Here is a 21,128-nt window from a genome sequence, read left to right as displayed (position 1 = left end):
ATAGAATATTTCAGTTAATTTATGCCCAGTGCATTACGGATCATAATACTAGGGATTATTAGTATATTTTAAATTTAGAATAACTATGAGCAAACATATTCATTGATTACAGATTTATACTTACATATCTGGAAGAAAAAATAATTTAGGTAGAATGCTTGATTTGTATGGGTTGAATGATAACTAAGTTACACAATTACCTGGTGCTTCTCATGATAACAGAGGAAGTTTGGTATGGAGAAAGCCAACATAGTAACTACTCCCAGCAATTCAGTGTGTTTCTTTTGGAAGACAATTTGTCATATGTATTTTGCATACGAATTCTCCAGCTGTAGTATTCTTGGACGATTATTCAAATTAGTTTGCAAGATATAATAATTTATCAAGAAGCCAGTCATAGAGAAAGACGATGATTGGGGATCTGAAAGGATCATAGTGCACGGGAATCAGGTAGCTGACACGGGCTGGGTTTTGGAACAGAGCTATTTCCTGAGGTAAAGAGATATGTAGAGAGGTAAGACGGTTCTGGGTGGAAGCTCTTTTGGTAAAACAAAGCCTAGTCTCAGAAGGATGTTGCACCAGACCGGTGGTATAATCTTTGCAAGTGATTTCCTCAGAGAAGCCAGTATGAAGGAACAAGAGAATTGGGAAATGAGGATATTCGGAAGGGTAAGGTTTTGAGTATCGTCTGAGGGTTCTGTGTGTGAACGACAGCAGATGATCACACCCGGCAGAAGCAGAGTGGTGCCCTAGCAGGGACAGCTGGTGTTAGAAATGGAGGAAAAAGGAGGGAGGATGGAAGCATGTCTGAATTCTCTGAGAAGTCAGCCTTGGGTGGGTGTCTAACTGAGTACTCTGTCTCCCTTGTGTCACCAGAGGAAGTCAGACGTGGCCTCCATACCATCATTCATTATGACACAGAATTCTGAAGGAATTTGAGGCATTTAAGGCTGAGATTCAAATTTTATTCACATGAAAGCAGATTTTGATTATTAAAGTGACTTTCTACATATTGGCATCAAAAATAAAACAAATACTGAAATAAACCAACAAGAAGGTTCTCAGAATTAGCGGTTAAAAATGACAACAACTAGAACCCACTGTCATTGGTCCATTCCCACTCGTAGAAGTCCTGTAGAAGATGTCTGAGACTGTATACTTTTATAGGGGCAGCCAACCCATTTTTCCCCACAGAGCAGTTGGTGGATTTGAACTGCTAACCTTTGAGTGGACAGCCCAAAACCTAACCCACAGCACCCCAAGGTTGCTCCCAGATAATGCTGGATAAGTGACTTAGTTAATGTGAAGGTTTGATTTCTTCCCATCTGAGGAATTGCTGTACTCTAATCTTACAGTAGCCTCTCATTGGACATGTCCAGAGTATTAGGAAAAGTCCCTGAAGAAGAACACCATGCCTGGTAAACTAGAAGGCAGGAAAAAAGAGGGAGGCCCTTGACAGGATGGATTGATACGATGGCTACTGTAAGGGGTTCAAACATAAGAAGAATTATGCAGATGGCATAGGACCAGGCCGTGTTGTGTTCTGCTGGGCTGTGAGTCTGCACTGACACAATGGTACCTAACAACAACAGCAGCAGCAAATTATATTGCATTCTACAACTATCCACACTTCAGGCCTAAGTATGAAAGTCACCTACAGAAATGATTCTGTTTTCAGCTCGTGGTCACTTTATAGAGGAAAATGACCCCCAAACTGTATCAATCTGTTAATGAAGCAAAACCATGCTCATGTGAGTATGTACACACACACACACAACTGACATCAAAAGAAAACAAGCCAGCTACCATGACCACCCGCTTTACGTAGAGTAGAACTGTGCTTATTTCCTTGTTTTAGCCCCGTAAGGTTTTCAATGTCTGATCAATCAGAAGTAGATCGCCAGGCATCTCTAAATCGGAAGTGCAATTCTTTTAGTTAGCTGCTGATTGATTAAGGGCTTGTCACATTGCAGGCTCCTCTCTGATAATTCATTACCTACAGGTCACTTTCGGTCAGAAACTGGCGCCAGCTATGTAGGGCTGAGTGAGGAGCCAACTGGCAACGAGCCCAGCATGCCAGCAAACTTAATTATGACAATTACGAGACAGTGAAAGTGGAGAGGGCTTATTGCTCATGTAGGTGTAAAGGCACAGAGAGCTTTGTGTGAATGATGACGATGACCTAGATTTGTCTTGAGTTTCTATTTTGCTTTTTTGTTTTTAATGCTAAGATGTTTTCGTAGGGAAATTAAAAGAGACACGTAAAGATAACAGGACCTAGAAAACACATGAGAAACGATTTGAGAATTTTCAAATTTTCTTAAAGGACCAATTTTTCAGACATGCTATTTTTTATGTATTTAAAAATTGTCATCCACTTTGCCTGTCAATGGTGTTGTACTGTGGTCACTTCCCTGTTCCCGTAATTTGGGAAGCTCTGTAACCAGTATATCAATACCAGCAGGGTCACGTAGCATGAACAGGTTTCAGTGGATCTTCCAAACTAAGAACAGATCATGATAAAGGAACAGGCTGCTCACTTCTGAAAGATTAGCCCCTGAAAACCTTGAATAGCATCCAAAGGTTGTCAGAGAGAGGCCAGCAGAGTCAACCTTAATAATGTGGATGGCCAAAGTTCCCAGGCCTTCGTCTGCTGATGGAGCATGACTCAAAATGAGAAAAGATAGCTGCCAATATACACCAATAATCTGGGCTTTAAATCTAGGAAATAGAAAGCTAAGAAAATTGAAGGTTGTCAAATAAATGGAACACCCACACACAATTACACCCCAGGTAATAGTGAGGTGAAAGTCTTCTCTTCAATTTGAATTGGGCAGTTGAGTGGTTTCATATGCCCTCAGGGACCTATTCAAGGGGAATGATGTCATATTCGCCCTCAAGAAGAGCATCTCAAGATCTATCCTGAGGTTCCGCGCTGTGTGTAATAGAATCATAATTATGTGTACACAAAGCAATTCAGTCCATACAACTGCTACTCAAATACGCACACAAAACACTAAACTAGGAATAAAGAATCTGAAGGATTCTATCAATCTCTTTCATCAGAAATTGAAAAAACATACAATTAAGAGGCATTAAAATTATTGACAAATGGAAAGAAAAAGTAACAAAATGGAAGCAATGGTTGGAAACTATAGCCTAAAGGATAGAAACAATGCTGGACATGACTTGATATAATTTTGCGAGACCAACAACTTCATCATAGCAAATATCAGCTTTTCAACCAAATAAATGATGGTTATGCATACGGACTTCTCCTGAGTAAAAAAGAATAAAATTGATTACATCTGTGGGAAGAAATCAAAGAGAATCTCAATCTCAGTTGCCAAAATGAAGGCAGGGAACAACTATGGGAAAATCTTCAACTGCTCAAATGTTAGTTCAGGTTAATATTGAATAAAATTAAAATGAGTACACAAGAGTCAAAATCTGACCGTGAGAGTACCCCACATGAATTTCAAGACCATCTCAACAATACATTTGACTCATTGAACACTGATGAATAAGACTAGACGAGACATGGCATGACATCAAGGACGCCATACATGAAGAAATCAAAAGATCATTGAAAATACAGGAAAGAAAGAAAAGACCAAAGTGGATTTCAGAAGAGACACTTATACTTTCTCTTATTTATAGAGTGGTTAAGGCAAATAGAAGAAGAGATGAAGTAAAAGAACTGAACGGAAAAATTCAGAAGGCAGCTCAAGAAGGCAAAGCATTATAATGAAATGTGCAAAGACCTTGTGTTAGAAAACCAAAAGGGAAGAACACACTCAGCATAGCTAAAGCTGAAAGACCTGAACGAAAAGTCCAATTCTCAAATGACAATACTGAAAGACTCTAAAGGCAGACTTTGAAAGATGCAGGAAGCATCCAAAGAAGGCAGAAATACAGAGTCCCTGTAACAAAAAGAACTGGTTGACATTCAATGACTTCAAGAATTAACATATGATCAAGAACTAGTAGTACTAAATGCATAAATTCAAGTTACAATGAAGGAAATAGTCAAAAAGAAGTCTCCAGGAATTGACAGACTTTCAAATGAAATGTTCTACAAATTGATGAAAGACTGCAAGCAATCATTTACCTATGCTATTAAATTTAGAAGACAGCTACCTCCCGATCTGACTGGAAGAGATCACACTTTATATCCATTCCAAAGCAAGGTAACCCAAGAGAATACGCAGATTATAGGACCATTTCATTAATATCACATGCAAGTAAAATTTTGCTGAAGATCATTCAACAATGGTTGCAGCAGTACATCGATAGGGAACTGCCAGAAATCCATGCTAGTTTCAGAGGAAGATGTGGTATGAGGGCTATCACTGCTGATGTCACAGGGATCTTGGCTTACAGCAAAGACTACCAGAAAGATGTTTACTTGTATTTTATCCACTCTGTAAAGGCATTAAACTGTGTGGACTCTAAACAACTATGAATAACATTGACAAGAATGGGAATTCCAGAACACTTCATTGTGCTCATAGAGAACTTGTGCATAGACCTAGAGGCAGTTGTTTGAAAAGAACAAAGTACCGTGTATATACTCGTGTATAAGCCGAGTTTGTTTTTAGTTTTTAGAGAAATGTACCATTTTTTATTCCTAAGGTCTTCACAAACATGAAAATAGTATCTGAAAAGGGAAAACTTGACTGGTGACCTCCAGCTGCAGAGCCGGGGTCCTGGAGGACAGGCAGGGAGAGTGGGTGGGCTCACTTGGGGCTAGGCTGCAACAGTGGGGTAGGGCTGGGGGTTGTAAATAAGAAAAGAACCTATCCAAAATCTTAAGGAGCCTTGAAGAAAAAGTACAAGGGTACTTTAGAGGCCCAGCCACCCCTAGACTATTCAGTATGGGTGTCTTTCCAAAGGAGGTCCCCTCATAGGATTTTGTCCTGTGACGACCTAAAACTACTTTCTCCACTGAAAAAGAACAGCCGAGTTGGCGTGGCAGCTGCTGGAGGTTTACCTAGCCAAGCTGCCTGGGGCCAGCTTAGGGCCCTGGTTCCTGACTATTAACTGGAGATATGTAAATTTAATATATTTTATATAAATACACAGAGAATTAGAAAATATAAATTCCAAGGTGTTAGAGAAGAAATGTTGGAAAATTTGCAAGAATCTGGAGCTGGAGAGGTCTGCTGAGGCCAACTTGACTTCCTCCTTGACCCCTTTCGCTTCAAGCTTTTCATCCTTGGCTTTCTTCTCTTCTGACTCTTTCTCTTTGTCGTCTTCTCTTTTGACTCTCAGATTTTTTGGAGTTGGCAGAGCTTTTGTGTCCACCCTCTCCCTCTTCATCAGAGTCAGAGAATTCTTCTTCACAAGCAATTAGCTTGTCAGAGGAGCAGAGTGAGATGCGGTTCTCGGGGTCCTCTTCGTCCTCATCGCCACTTTCCTCTGGGATGGCATCCTCGGGGATGAATTGCATCTGGACCCCAGGGGCGTGGGGAAGCATCCTCAGGTTCTCAGTGTCTCTGCTTGATCTTCTCCAAATACTCATTAGTGTTCAGGTTGGTCATGTTGGCAGGGCTGATGTGAAGCTTGAAATCTGGTCTGAAGTATCCAGAGGAGTCCTTGTATAGAAGCTCATTGGGAATCTCTGTGCTCAAGACCACAGTTGTCTCAGCACTGTGCGACATTGAGAATGGTGTAACCACCTCCTCCCAGCATCAGTATTGGCAGGTTGAAATTCCTCACAAATTCCACACACTTGGCGTGCCCTTTGATGCTCAGGTTGAAACCACCTAGCTGATCCCCAGACAGGGGGTCAGAGCCACACTGGAGGATGACCACACTTGGCTGGAACATCTCCATGACCTTGGAGATGACTGGCCTGAAAACAGCTTCATAGGACTCGTCATCAATCCCAACTTGGAGCGGGTAGTTAACAAGCATACTACTTGCCTTTGCCAGCGCCACTGTCCCACAAGTCCCCGGTCCCTGGGAAGTACTCCCCATATTGTGGAAGGACACGGTCATGGCCCGGTCTGTGGTAGAGAAGGCCTCTTCTATGCTGACTCCATGGAGAATGTCGATGCCAATGTATAGCACCCTCTGGTGATATTTTAGCAGCTCCAGGATGGCCAAGATGATGTCATTGACATAGCAGAAGCCAGACACCTCGGACTTCTTGGCATGGTGCGGGCCCCCGGCCCAGTTCACAGCGATGTCTGACTGCTGCTTATTCAGTTTCACAGCACTTGCCACAGGGCTGCCAGGGGACAGCCGACAGAACTCAAACAGTCCATCAAACACCGACAGTCCTCACCAACTCTGAATCTCTGCAACTGCTTGCTGTACCCTGAAATGTTACCCGGGTGATGGAGCACAAGAACACGATGTAATCATCACTGGGGGACGTGATCATCTCCTCTGCGTTGGCTTTGTTAGGGCTGTAGATTTCCATCCTTCGGTTGAGTAGCAAATTGTGTCACGCGAATTCGATGGGGCTTCATCGGATGACCTTGTCTGTCATAGTAATTTCCAACATCCCCATCGTAGTAGTAACAGACCTTCCTCTGGGTGCCCTGGGTCTGTATCATCTTGCTCGCCTAACATCCCTGTCTTCAGTTGGTCCATCTGCCCTCCCGCCAGTGGCTCGGTGCCTGACCCAGGGAGGAGGGGGCGGGCCCCCAGCCCGCCTAAGCCAAGTTTTTCAGCACATTTTCAGTGCAGTTTTTTGTGGTAAAATTAGGTGCCTCAACTGATATTCCGGTCGGTTTATACTCGAGTATATAAGGTAATATTGTGTGGGTTAAAATCAGGAAAGCTTTGTGTCATGGTTATTCAAATCTGTATGCTAAGAAAATCATCAGAAAAGCTGGGCTAATTAGGACAGAAGGAAAGCTTATAAACTACGCTTGATATGCAGATGACCCAACCTTGCTTGATAAAAGCAAGAGAACTTGAAGCACTTGCTGATGAATACGAAGGGTTGCAGCCTTCAGGAGGGTTTGCAACTCACTGGGATGAAAGCCAATGTCCTTACAACCAAACCAATACACAAGATCATGATAAATGTAGAAAAGAGTGATGTGATCATAGATTTTTCTTGAACCCGCAATCAATGCTCCTGGAAACAGCAGTCAAAAACATAAACAATACATTGCATTGGGCAAATCTGCTGCACCAAAGCACTTTAAAGTGTTGAGGAGCTAGGATGTTACTTTGAGGACTAAACTGAACCTGATCCAAGCCATGGTATTTTCAATTTCCTCATATTCATGTGAAAGCTGGGCTTTGATTAAGGAAGACTGAGGAACGGGTGCCTGCGATTTCTGGTGATGGTGAAGAATATGGAGGCACCATGGGCTGTCAGAAGGATAAGCAAATCTGTCTCGGAAGACGGACACCCAGGATGCCCCTTAGAAGCAATGATGGTTGAGACTTCAGCTCATGTACTTTGGGCCTGTCAAAAGCGGATAATCCCTGTAAAAAGACGTAATGCATGGTAAAGTCGGAGAGAAATGCAAAAGAGGAAGGCCATTGAGGAGGTGGATCGACACAGGGTCTGAAACAATGGGCTGGGATTCAACAATTGTGAGGATGGAACAGCACCAACGTGTCCTGCTTTTGCATATACAGCTGCTGAGTTGGACTTGAAGGCATTTAACAACAACAATCACAGCTACAACAAGGAAAGTTGTCAAGAGTGCTTGAGCAGGGCACAGAACACTTTTGGCTGATAATTACAAGGCTGGCTTTTGAAAGAAAGGGTCACCCCAGAAGAAAGCCTTGAAGATTTATTTCCCTAAAAAGCAGCCACTGGAAGCCTTCTGACCCACATGGTATGACCACGAACCCGTGGCCACTCAGGGGTGAATGGCTGGGGTTTGGCTTTTAAGTGATCACTTGTGCACATCTGTTTTCTTTGTGTTTCACATTTTAAGAGTATATATTTGCTTTCCTTTTTTGAAGCAGTTTAAAAGGTCACTTAACTAAAACATTATTGTGCAAGTATACTTCATGTCAAATAGATTCATTTATATTCAATTGCATGTTCATTTTATTTTCTGTATTAAGCATAACTGTAATTTCCTCTTTCCTTCCCAATCACGTCTGTGATTTTTCAAGTTCATAAGCAGATACACATTTTGTGGAGTTGCCCACCGGAATCTTTCTTCTACTTACGTCGAAAAGGCATTGTTTTGTTTTTCACATCTTATCCCTTTGCAGCTTAACCCTTTTGTTTCTTCATAATAGAAGTACAATTGATTCAGGCCATTGGCAAATGCCAGCAACACCAGGCAGTATATGAAGAGAAACTTCAGAATATCCAGGAGCATCCGTCCTAGAGAGATCTGCAGAGGTCCCAGGTGAGAATTTGCAGTAAACAATGAGATCAGGCGCAGGGAGCTGAAGATGTTTGCAATTGCGAACAATGCCTCCGCTACCAGAGTGGGATGCCACATGTCCCAGGATTCTCGTGGATTAAGAGCACTGTACTGGGGAAACAGAAGAGAAGAGACAATAAACCAAACTGGTGAATTTGATTCCATCAACTTTCCCAATTCCTCCCATCCAGTGATTTGTTGTCAAATCGTTAGCATCTTCCATGATAATGGGAAAATATTAATCTACACAAACATAAAATACCACAGAATAACTCATACTTCATGGGATAGAATTTAAGTGACGTGCACTGTTTCTTAATCTGTGGATGACATCTTTACTTGAATTTCCAAAGGATTTTTAAACAAAAAGGAAATATTTGTCAGAAAATAATAAATCTGATTTTACATTAGAAAAAGATAGCATCAGTTGAAAAGTAAGAACATTTCTCTATAAAAGAAAACTCAAAATTTAACTTAATAACAATGGCTTTATAATATTTGACATTCTTGGCTACTCTACCAAAACACATGTCTGATACAAATTGCACAAAAATGAGGATGAGCAGTGGTCAATTGCTTTGGAAATAATAGTGGCTGAAATGGGCATAATTGTTATTGCTTTGCACCTGCTATATTGTAAATGCAAATAAAATCCAACTTGGAAATAGGCATGAGAGTCAACTAATTGCTATGTTTTTTCTATCTGAGATGTGGAGAATGTAACATTTACCTCAACAGTAATTATTTAGCAAAATGCCTTATATAGAAATACATTCACTACTTTAAAACATTTGCTTCTTTGACCAAGTCATTTAAAAATAAGATTTAATTTAATGAATTAAATGGAGCCTTATAAGAATATAATACATTTACTCCTAGCCTTCTGGGATACATTTACATTCCTCATTAAAAAGGAAGAGATGTTCTTTGAAATGATGTAATAAAATACTTGTAATTAAACCTGGGAACTGAGCAATAAATTCAGCTAGCACTGCTATAAAAGAAATACCACCAGTGGATGGCATTAACCAACAGATCATTATTTCCTCATAGTTTAGAGGCTACAAGTCCAAGTTCTGTATCTCAAATGAGATGGATTCAAGATACACTGCACATTGATCATGACTCACTAACAGAAGAGAGGCAACCTGTTCCCAAATGAAACTATCACCATGGGCATGAAGTTTGGTTTATAGCACATATTTTTTGTGGTACATGTTTCAATCTCTAACCGGTGCTTTGTCCCCCAAAGAACCCAGTTTCTGACACATACAAAACACATTCACCCTATCACATTATCCCCCAAAGTCCTAACTCATCTCGAAGTCTAAAGTCTCATCTTTTGAAGCATCCCGATCAATCAAGTGAGAGCTCAGGCATATTCCATAGTGTGGCAAAATTTCTCTTGATTTTCAAACCTGGGAGATCTAGTTTACAAGTGATGAGTTTCCAAGGCATCGTGGTAGAACCAGCACTAAATACACACTTCCATTACAAATGGGAGATATTGGAGGGAGAAAACAGATCATGGGCTCCCAGGAAATCCAAACTGCAGCAGATCCATTTACATTAGCTCGGAAGGCTTGGGCGTGATCTTCTCTTTCTATCCTTCCCTGAGTTGTCCACGGATGGTTCTTTTCTTTTGTAGAGACCAACAGAGATAGCTCCTTTGGCTTGTTTCCTTTCTGTGGATTTCCAAAAGGGGAAATGCTCTCTCCTTCTGTTCATTCTTGTGGGTCCTTTAGTCTAAACGATTACTGGCTTAATCTCTTTAACGAAAGTTTGTCTAGACATAGCCTTGGTGAGTATTAAGACGCATGTCCTTAGACTGTATAATAGAATTTTCGAATCTTTAACTTTGTTTTGATTTTACACAGTTCATTTTTAAATCCATCTCTTTCCTCTTGCATTTCCCTATAATTAGCACGGAGGAAATGCACAGACCCTTTAAGGTCTAGTTTAGAAATCTCCTCACCCCAGTACCCAAGTTCAACACTCACAGGTTCTACATTCTATCAAACTTTGAACATATTTCAGACCAATCCCTTGCCATTACATAAGAAGCATTTTATCCATCAATTTTGCAGCACTTGCTCATTTTTTTTCGTTTAAAGCCTCACCAGAAACATTAAATAGACATATTTCTATCAACAGCCTTTTGCTGGTTCCGTACACATTCTCTAGATGACAGACTTTCCATTGAGCGATCCTCACTTCCGTGACTAAAACCGGTGTCAAAAATGTTCCCAACAGTCTCTTCAAGGCAATCTTAGCTTTTGCCATCTTCCAACCAACCCACTGCCATCAAATAGAACGGTGCAGTAGGTTAAGTACTGGGCTGTCAACCATCAGCCAGCTGTTCAAAGCTTCTCCGGAAGAGGCAGAAGAGGTTATCTGCTCCAGTAAATAGTGATAGGCTCAGAGAACTGCCCGGTGCTGTACTAAGCTGTGCTGTCTAGCCATCTGCTTCAAGGCTTTTACTCCTAAGCACCTTGAAACTCTTACAGCCTCGACTCATCACCCAATTCCAAAACCATTTCCACATCGTAGGCATATGTTAGAGCAGAAGCTCACTCCTCATGCCTCAACCTGTGTGAGTTATCTAAAGCCGCTATAGCACAAATACCACAGTGGATGGCTTTAACAAACACATTTACTTTCTTAGAGTTTCCAAAATTCCGAAATCACTACCATCGAGTGAATTCCAACTCAGAGCAACCCTGTAAAACAGGGTAGACTGCCCCTGGAAATTTCCAAGATTGTAACTCTTGGAGAGTACAAAATCTGATCTTAAAATCTAGTGCCATGGTGGGTTAAAAGTTGGATTATGAACCATAAAGTCAACAGTTCAAAACCACCAGCTGTTTCTCAAATGAAAGATGAGGCTTTCTACTCCTATAAAAAGTTAGTCTCAGAAACCCACAGGGAAAGTTTGATTCTACCCAATAGTCACGAGGAGCCAGAATTAACTTGATGGCAGTGAGTTTTCTTATAGTTTTGAATGCAAAACCAAACTCACTGTCATCTGGTCAATTCAGACTCAGAGCCATGCTATAGAGTTCAGGAGGCTGGAATCTAAGTGAAGGGGTAGATTTCTCTCTCTGTTGGCTCTGGAAGAAGGTTTGTGTTTCTTCTGAGCTTGTACCCCTTTGCAATCTTCATTTGGGTTGGCATTACATTCCCTTTATCTTTGCTTCATTGCTTGCTTTTAATTTCTTTTATATCGTAAAAAGAACTGACTCAAAATATACCCTACTCTAACCCTGTCTCATTAACATAACAAAGACCCAATATCCAAATGGGATTAAAACCAAAAAAAGGAACATATTTTTTTTGTGGGTCCCAGTTCAATCCATAATGATTGATTTCTTCATGATCCCAACTAAGAAATGTCTAGACAACTTACTAGTTTTCTTAAAGACCACTTCAGAAAACAAAACAACACAAAAAACCCCAACACCAGACAATCAGAAGCCAATTATCCATCAGAATAGTTTATTCTTTTGTATTTTTATACCAAAGACCTTTAGAAATGTTAATCAATTGATTCTCCTTGACACTAGTATATAGTATTTTTTTTTCTCTCCCTCAGGAGAAAAATACTGCACAAGCTCTTATCTTATTCCACATTCAGATTCTTGCGTGACAACGTAAAACAATCTATTGTGAACAAGAGGGAAATGATTTTCTATTTTAAACCCGGGTAACTCTGCTTGAACATTTCCAAGCATAATTTCAGTGTGAAATAGTTAATGATTGAAGTTGCAGAAAATATTAAGATTCTTTTCTTAATCTTTATCACAAATGAGAGTGGGGGTTGGGCTACTAGACACTATGGAATTCTCGGCACTCCAATGTCCTTTAGGATGACATTGCCTTCCTTTCTGAGAATGACACACATTTTTAACTGAAGAATGGCACTTCACATGGTGATAGCTCTGGCCATCTACTTTTAAACCCTAACATGGTTTATGACTTTACAACAGATCTGCAAAATCTGAGCGTAAACCTGGTGTCTACTACTCCTCTGCTAGTTTGTCCTTTTGTGGGAGAATTGGTGTTGCTGTGGTGCCCGAAGCTTTGCCTCTAGGTTTCCAAACACCAGCAGGGTCAACCTTTATGGACAGGTTCAGCGGAGTTTCCAGATGAAGACACACAGAGAAGAGTAAAGGAGAAATTCACAGAGCCTTGGTGACCAAACCAGAATGATTAAATTTAACTCAGTTCTTGCTAAATTAGACTATTCTTTTTGTCTAACTGCCTGTCTGAGAATCATGTGTGCTTCACTGACAAGCTCCTGTTATCTGTCTATGCTAATTATCAGAAGCCATAAATAACTAAAAGACAGTCTCTTTTATTGTCAAGCCAACATATGGAAGGAACACACCTAAAGAAGAGGTTTTAGCACAGCTCTATTGGTGGCAAATGGCCTTTAGGAAAATCCCTTATATGAGCAGGCTATGGAAGGAGTTTCAGGAAGAGCTTTAAACTGCTGAGGGTTTCACCTAAACAAACAATTTCTGAAGAAAAAGCCTTGGTGTTTTGATCAGCTCCAGCCGCAGAGAATGCCCCCATTAATGTTTTCATAGCCTATTTTGGAGAGTATGCGTTGTGAGCATTTTGTGACCAGACACATAGATTTTGTAGGCTAGACACATGCAAGCATTTTTATTATTGGGTGGCTTTCCCCACTTTTTAATTCTTCCATCTGTGACTTTATGCAAAACTAAAAGCAACTGGTTTTGTCATTACCTCTTTGTTCCTTACCCTATAAGCATCCTGTTGAGAATCAACCCTGAACCCCCATGTTTTCTGACAGAAGTTGGTGATTCCCTTCTATTCAGGGGTCTCCCTAGTACCAAATAAATCCCGTGAATGTCCTTTTAAAGTCTGAGTGCAGTTGTTGTCCTATGACAACTGGGGACTCGTAAAGGATTCAAAACGTGACCCCCTTTTGTGGACCCAAAGAAGCAGGGACTGGATTTTAGTGCTGAATTTCAAAGCCCATTATTTCCCCCTTACTGGGAATGTGGTGCTGCTGTTTAGAGGTGAACCCTTCTGAGAACTGGACTGGGTAGCGGTTCCCTGAGGACGGGTCTGCTGAACCCTTTCTGTTCAGATCTTGAACATCATGGATAACCCTGCTATTTGCTGTGGAGCTGGTCTATTGCCTCCTTTCTTTATTCCTTCTCTTCCTCTAAGAAAGACAAGGGTACTGGATGAAATTAGGAACAGCAGGTTCAAATGACACTTGGGTTCCCCCTGATTGGACCCCTTCAGTGCTTCTGTGGAAGAAGCTTTATGGTTTGAGCCTCAAGTTCAGTGGTTCCTAAATGGCGGCATGCACACCTCCAGTGAACTCTGGAAAAGCCAGAAGACACTCTTATCTCGGTAAAATAATTGGCTAAGAAAAGCTTCCATTTTTCTTTCCTTTTGTTGTTAAAGGTTTGCACAGACAGGTAAATTTATGTAACGGTCTCCTTTCATGTTTACATGTTTTGCCTCCGGAAGCGATGACTAACGATGACTAATTTTCTCTCCTAAGTCTATCTTTGTTTTGTACGTCTCAGTGTTTAAGCCCTGGTAGTGCAGTGCTTACACATTGGGCTGCCGACCACCAAGTCAGCAGTCTGACACCATCTGCTGCTCCTGGGAAGTTGTCTTTACGCTTTCACAAAGAGTTACGGGCCCAGTCACCCACAGGGACAGTTCTACTCTGTCTTATACACACAGTCACTAAGCGTCAGAATCAACTTAATGATACCGAGTTTGATTTTTGAGTGTTTAAAATAAAGAAAATAGTTCTTCTACCATCACCAGAATAAAAAAAAGGTAATCGTTCTATTTTAAGTTTTTATATGTTATTGTAAGTTAGGAAAAGTTTCTGAAATCTTTTCAGAAACTTGATACTACTAAATGAATATTCTTTATACTTTTAAATGTTATACTCCCTTGCTTAAGCCACAAGAGAGAAGACTATATTTAAGTCTACTGATCAGAATGTCCATCAGTGTCATTTAAAAGTAATAGAAAAAAATGAGTGTAGGAGATTTATTACAATAATTTATTAGTCAAAAGTTTTATCCTGTTGGCTAAGGCTTAAAAGGTTAATTTACTCAAAAAAATTAAAGCTTAAATGTCAACTAAGTAGTTTCACACAGTAAGACAACCTCCTGCAAAACTCTCCTTTCAACAGTCAGCGTTTGTCTGCTCCCAGTGAACACACACATGCCTCGCTCGTCTCTCACTTCCAGTGACACAGACACGATAGCGCATGCTTGTCTTCATTTAACAGACGAGCCAGTGACTTCTAAACAGGATTTACACCAAAGTTCTCCTGCTCGTCCTTATTTCTTTTTTGAAAACGACTTATTCTTAAAGCCAAAGTCCTCCAGTTCTTCGTAAGGGAAGGTAGGTGCCGTGCCTGCCTCTACGAAAGGATTCAAAGACCCTGGCCCTGCAATACCTTCTGCCTGACAAACTGAATGAATTGAATTCTCTAAATTTACGAACTCATCTCTAACATTCAGTAGCCATTGAGGTAAACTTTGGGTATGAATTTAAATGCTTAACTCTGAGTTTCAAAGCCATGAGGCAATATTCAGTTGTTGCGTTGGTTTGGACTGGTGGCCCCATGTCCACAGAAATGCTGCCCGCTCTGTGCCATCCTCACAACTGTTGAATGCTTGAGTGCACTGTGGCAGCCACTATGTCAATCCTTCTTCTTAAAGGTCTATCTGCTGAAGCAAGCATCATGCCTCTCCGGATAACCTGTCCAACGCACATGGAATGAAGTCTCACCATCCTAGGTTCTAGTACCATTCTGGCTGTACTTCTCCCAAGACAGAGTTGTTTGTTTTGCTTTTAAACCATGTAGCATTCCTTTCTTCTGTTGAATGGCTGTTCTCAGTTTATGTACAGGTTCCACCACACACAAGTGACATTTCTAGAATCCCCATGCTTTGCAATGTTATTCGTACTTCGTTATAATTAACACAAGCACATGTCTTTGCATGATTCATAAAACACAAACAAACATCCGTCTGGGATTCTCTGCTTTCAGCCACGATCCATCAGACATTAGTGATGATACCTCTTACCCCCAATACTACTCTGAATCTGTCCTGAGTTTCTGTCAATTCCTTGTCAATATACTGTTGCTCATTTTTAATTAATTTGCACAGTATTTTACTTGAGGGATATTACTGATATTGGTAGATAATTTCTGTGTTCTGTTGTGTCACTCTTTCATTTGGAATACATGAATCTCTTCCAAATGACTGGCCAGGTAGCTGTCTTCCAAAAATCATGGCAGAGATCCAGCTTGTTGAAATACTTTCAATCAGTCTTTTGTCAATTCCTGGATGCTTGATTTTCACGAATTCATTCAGTGCAGCTTGGACTGCTTCCTTTAATACCAAGCCTCAGCTGCTACATAGTTGTAAATAAATAAGACCATGACAATAAATTTGTCATTTAACTCTTCTCTTACTCTAGACTTGCATTACAAATATGAGAGATATGTTTGATAATACGATTATTTGTTAAAGTACTATTTTTACTATCTTACATTTTAGCTTAAGTCAATCATATATGTAGGAGGGATAGCCCCCTAAAAATAAAAACAAAAGCTCCACTGGACACAGCTTTTGTAGTATGCAAATTTCCAGTTAGGTATTAGTGCACCCAGTGGCATCACCTGGGAAGGTTCTCTGTGGTCTCAGTGAATTTTTTTGTGAAAGCAGTTTACTTTGAACCTCATTTTTTGTGATGGTCAATGTTAAGAGAACAGTGTGAGGCTGTGGAAATTTATTTCCTACTCTGGAAAATGCTGCAGAAACTGCTGCGATGTTGAACATAGCTCACAAGGGCAGTGCTATGGGAAAAACTCAAGTGTACCAGTGGTTTTCTTGTTTCAAAAAAGGTGAAATGTTGATTGATGACAAACCCTGTTCTGGACATCGTCAACTTCCTGAACAGATAAAAATGTCAAGTTGTAGTGCATTTGGAGTTCTCTCCACCAGGTCAGACTGTTAATCAAGCTTTCTATTTGGAGGTCCTGAAAAGACAGCATAACTGTGGGACAAAAAAGGTCTGATTTGTAGCAGACGGGGTGGGGGTGGGGGATCTGGGTTAGCCACCACGACAATGCACCTGCTCATGCAGCCCTCTCGTGTGCCAGTTTTTGGGGAAAAAAAGAGCATGTCTTTCTTGCTCCATGCACCTTCCTCAGCTGACCTTGCTCCATGAGACTTCTTTTTGTTTGAGACTCAAGAGGGACATGAAAGGACAGTGATTTGATGATATAGAAGAGGCAAAGAAAAGACTGAATGAAGTGTTGTCAGCCATGCAAACATGAGTTTGAAAAATGTTTCCAAGATTGGGATCACGGATTAGATAAATACATTAAGTGTAATGAGAGTACTTTGAAGGTGATAAAGATGTTTTGTAAAAAAAATTAAATACATAGCTTTTGGGGGGTTCTTTTTGAGGGGGGGGATACCTCCTCATCAAGGAAAACCTCTGAAATAGCCAAGAGGCTCTTGTTTGGCATGCTTTAGCCTACCACAAAAAATATGCGCCTAAATTAAAAGTAGCACAATTCTTTCTTAAAAAGCAGCGATTTAACAAAAATTCTTCCTTATGAGAAGAACCTGATAGCTAGCCTGTTGTTCCCAAGATTTGAATATTCCCTTGCCACCGTCCTCCATATGCTGGAACACTTAGGCAGAGACAAGATAACAAAAGTATTAAGAACATGCTTTTCAGGACATTTTTCAAAAGCTGAAAACCAAATAAGCTGTCAATGTTCTCTCTGTTTAGAATTTATATAACACCACCAACCTCCATGTATGAAATATCATTTTCCCACTGGCACAGTGCTCAAAAGGCAAATAGGTTTCATCCAACTAATACCTGCCAATAGTTATATATTTGTACCAGTTATGATTTACAAGTTTTCACACTGAGTTAACTCCGTTCCTTTATTGAAAGGCCACAGTTGCATTGGCTAGAAACAAAACAAAACAAAACACCAAGAGCTACTGGAAAAATAATTATTCTCTGCAATAATTGGTGAATCTTGTTTAACTGGACAAATAATGAAGTTTATCTGTTATAGTTTTCCCATTTTCTAAATATCCCATTTTCCTATCACTCCCAGTCTTGTGAACTTGTCTAGAAAACTGATAGAATTATAAAAACAATCGACAAAACTCACAGCATTAGTGGGACTGATTTAAATGTAAACCTTCTTTTAATGTTCACAAAGTTACTCCTTGTTGCTTGCCAAAGTTAATTTATGAAACTCTTATTAGACAACCCATGCCCTATTATCAGCTATCTCTGATTCCAGTTTAATAGGCGAAGGAACAAAAGGAAGTGTCTGAGTAACTGGTCAATGCACATTCCCCCGATCCTCCAGATTTATAATGGACATTTTTATTAGGCTAGTACTTCATAACTTCTAAAAATAACAGTCCAGAGATGACCAAGACTAACAGAATGTGAATCCTAGGACCTCTAGTGTTGCTACTGGGTAAGCACTAAAACACTCATTATAGGGTTGGTGGTTCAAACCCACAACCTTGTCCTTGGGAGAAAGAGGAATCTATCTGGCTCCATAAAGACTTACATCCTGAGAGACCCTACATAGGGTCATTATGAGTTGGAGTCAACTGGTGACAGCTGATCTTTCTCTCTCTCAATATATACACACATATATGCATATATATATATATCCATATATGTATGTATGTTTATGTGTATGTGTGTCTATATACATATCTGTCTCTATAGCTATCTTTCAAGAGAAGGTTATTACCATCTCTAATAAAGTAGAAAAAGACTAAGCTCAATTCAACCACCCAGCAAGGTCACTGGGTACTATGAACCATTAAACATCTTCCTACCTTTAAAGTTTTATAATATATAGTGGGGAAAAAAGGGGGGGAGATCCTAATGGCCAGAAACTTTTTGTAGAAGATTCCTCTTGGTGGGTAGCATGAGGCCAACTCACCTTGAAGACGAGAGTTTCCCTAAAGCAAGGTAGAAGTCAAATGCTTGGTAATGCACAGAGTGTAACTCATGGTGGTTTACATTAAGTCTACGAAGAAGAACGATTTCTAAAATTGATCAGAGGGTGTTCAGTGATATCCATGATCAAACGGGGAATTAAAAAAGAAATATTGTGACCCAAACTTAATAATTAAATTTAATATGTTTCTTGCTAAATTAGATTGGTTATTATCCCAACTACCTGTCTAAGAATTCATCTTTGCTTGTCTGATAAACTCCCCTTATATGACTCTGATAATTGCTGGAAACCATAAATAATTTAGGGAATAATTTCTCTGTCATCAAAATGGAATGTAGAAGGAAATATGGGAATATTGGCATAGCTAGATTGTTGTAAATTGGCTTTAAGAAACATTGATTTAATAATAAGGATAAACTAATAAAGTCTCAAGTTAGAAAGTTAAACTGCTAAAGGTTTCAGTTAAGAATGGGATTTCTAAAGAAAGGTTCTTAGTGTTAATTCTTCTTACCAGCTCAGCTTTAACAACTGTTTATATCAACTTTGGACATTTTTATAGCCTCGAGATGCTTATGGTGGTCTAAGTTTCACCACCAAACCAATGATGTTCATTGCAGATCCTTCATCACATTGTAATGAATTCATGATCTAGAGTGGAACATTGTACTCCCAGTGCCCAGAGTCCTTCCTCAAGAATTGTCTCAGCTGGGTCACACCAACATGAAAACGTTTTCCATCATGTGTTGCAAGCTTTTCTCCTGGTCCGCTTCAGAATTTAGCACTTCTGGCCATGAAGGAGGAGCCCTGGCTGAAACATCAGCAGTTAACCCCAGCCTTCTTATCCCATAAAAAGTTACAGTCTCAGAAACTCAAGCAATTCTACTTTGTCCAGAGAGTCACGATGAGTTGGTATCAACTCAATGGCAGCGAGTGAGGGAGCGTCTGGGAAATAGAACTCCATGAATGTGTTTATGTCTCCTCAAGGTAGGGCTTTCAGAGCCAAAGATTCTGCTATCTGTGCTAAAGAATGATTGATTGGGTAACAAGTCTGGAAAGTGCAAGATGCAGAGCTCTGAGAGATTTAGAAACACGTTTCCTGGGTCTGCCTGCTTACATTCTATAGATAGCCAATGTGGGGACCTTGGATCTTCAGAGAAGGTCTGTTTGCCTTAGAAAGCTACGGACTTTCTCTTTTCTTTTTTTCAGAGAGGACGTTGGGAAGTTGGCACAGCTGACAAGTTTAAATTTTGAAATTAATAATTTTAGAGTTTCTCCCCTGAGGTATAAAGTCCTGTAGGTGCTGAGTACATCTGGATCCCTCATGGCACCCAATCCGGGATGAGAAATGGATGCTAAGACTGCTATGAAGTAATGGATTTGGCCTCTGATTCAGATACCTCTTATTTCCTGTCAGGATAAAATAAATAAAGATATAAACATTATCATACACTCTGGTTTCATTCTTCTGACCTTTGCTTTTAAACGTTTCTCTTGTCCATCCTTACTGTACTAAGTAAATATTACATTTACTTAGGTTTTGAGGCTGGGCATTGCTTTACAAGGTGATTTTTCCAATCTTAGAACTCATGATAGTCCACTCATTTTTAAAGAATAATTTCAATTCCTTGCTTCTCAAATGTATGTCACATAATAATTAGAAATTAATAAGTAAACTGATTTTAAAAGATAATCTTTGAATCTATTGTCTAAACTATTTTATAATCTACATTCTCTTTTCCTACCACTTGTCGGTCAGTTTATTGCAGTGTGGTGGCTTCTGTACTACTTTTGTAAGAGACATAATGACATCATTCTCACCCATACCAGCTTCATCAAGAAAACTTTCAGGCTCCTTGACTAAGGCAGATAAGGAAAAATAACCCGGAGAGATCACCTGAAAAATATGCCTTGTAAAACCTATGGAACACAACAGAATCCTATGTGATGCACTAGATCCTAGAAAATGCATTAAAATACAAACCAGTCAAACAATGAAGCAGTTATACGAGTCATCATAAAGATGGTACAGGATTGGGCAACGTTTTGTTTTATTATAATAATATCACTGTTGTGCCAATTTAGTGGCCACTGAAAACTGTTATTGATTGTTCTCACCCAAGGTCAACAGGTTTCAGCAGAGCTTCCAGACTAAGAACAGACTACAAAGAAGTCATGAAATCACTTCTGAGAAATTGACTACTAAAAATGTTATGGATATCAATAGAACCTTGCATAACCTCATAAATCGCAATGGAACATGCTCATAGAATGCCAGAAGATGAGCCCCTCCACCAGAAGGCACTAAAACTGATGACCGAGAAAGAGCTGCCTTCTCAAACTAGGGTCGACCATAGCCACATGGAGGGAGTAAAGCTTTCAGGACCTTCATTTACTGATGAGACATGGCTCCTAGTAAGATGAAAGAGCTGAAAACATCTATCAATAATTAGAACTTGGAATGCAAGCAGTACAAATCTAAAAAAATATGGAAGTCATAAAAATATAAAAAAGAACACGAAGATTAATATCCCAGGGATTAGTGAGCTGAAATGGACTGTTACTGGCCATTTTTAATCAGGCTATCATTTGGTTTAGTGACCTATTGGTCTGAGGTACCATCAGATTGGTCTGACTCATAGTGATCCTATGTACAACAACAGAATGAAACACAAAACAACAGAATGAAAGATCCTCATAATTGTTCTTATGTTTGAGCCGACTGATGTAACTACTGC

At 39.9% G+C, this 21,128-nt stretch overlaps 1 protein-coding gene and 1 pseudogene across 6 annotated transcripts in view; both read right to left on the bottom strand.

Moving 5' to 3' along the window:
• Window positions 1-21,128, bottom strand: part of TRPC4 (transient receptor potential cation channel subfamily C member 4) — a 161,689-nt gene that overhangs the window by 23,456 nt on the left and 117,105 nt on the right. For all 6 annotated transcript variants that reach the window (XM_075563603.1, XM_075563604.1, XM_075563605.1 and 3 more), the window contains one exon: window positions 8,155-8,468. In XM_075563603.1, coding sequence (XP_075419718.1) covers window positions 8,155-8,468 — 314 coding nt within the window. The remainder of the gene's footprint in view (window positions 1-8,154; window positions 8,469-21,128) is intronic.
• On the bottom strand, window positions 4,990-6,566 carry LOC142461539 (histone deacetylase 1 pseudogene; annotated as a pseudogene).

Source organism: Tenrec ecaudatus, chromosome 11, assembly GCF_050624435.1.
Source record: "Tenrec ecaudatus isolate mTenEca1 chromosome 11, mTenEca1.hap1, whole genome shotgun sequence".
In the NCBI taxonomy this organism is placed as follows: domain Eukaryota; kingdom Metazoa; phylum Chordata; class Mammalia; order Afrosoricida; family Tenrecidae; genus Tenrec; species Tenrec ecaudatus.
The sequence above is the reverse complement of the archived record's forward strand: the minus strand, read 5'-3'. Positions and strand labels throughout refer to the sequence as shown.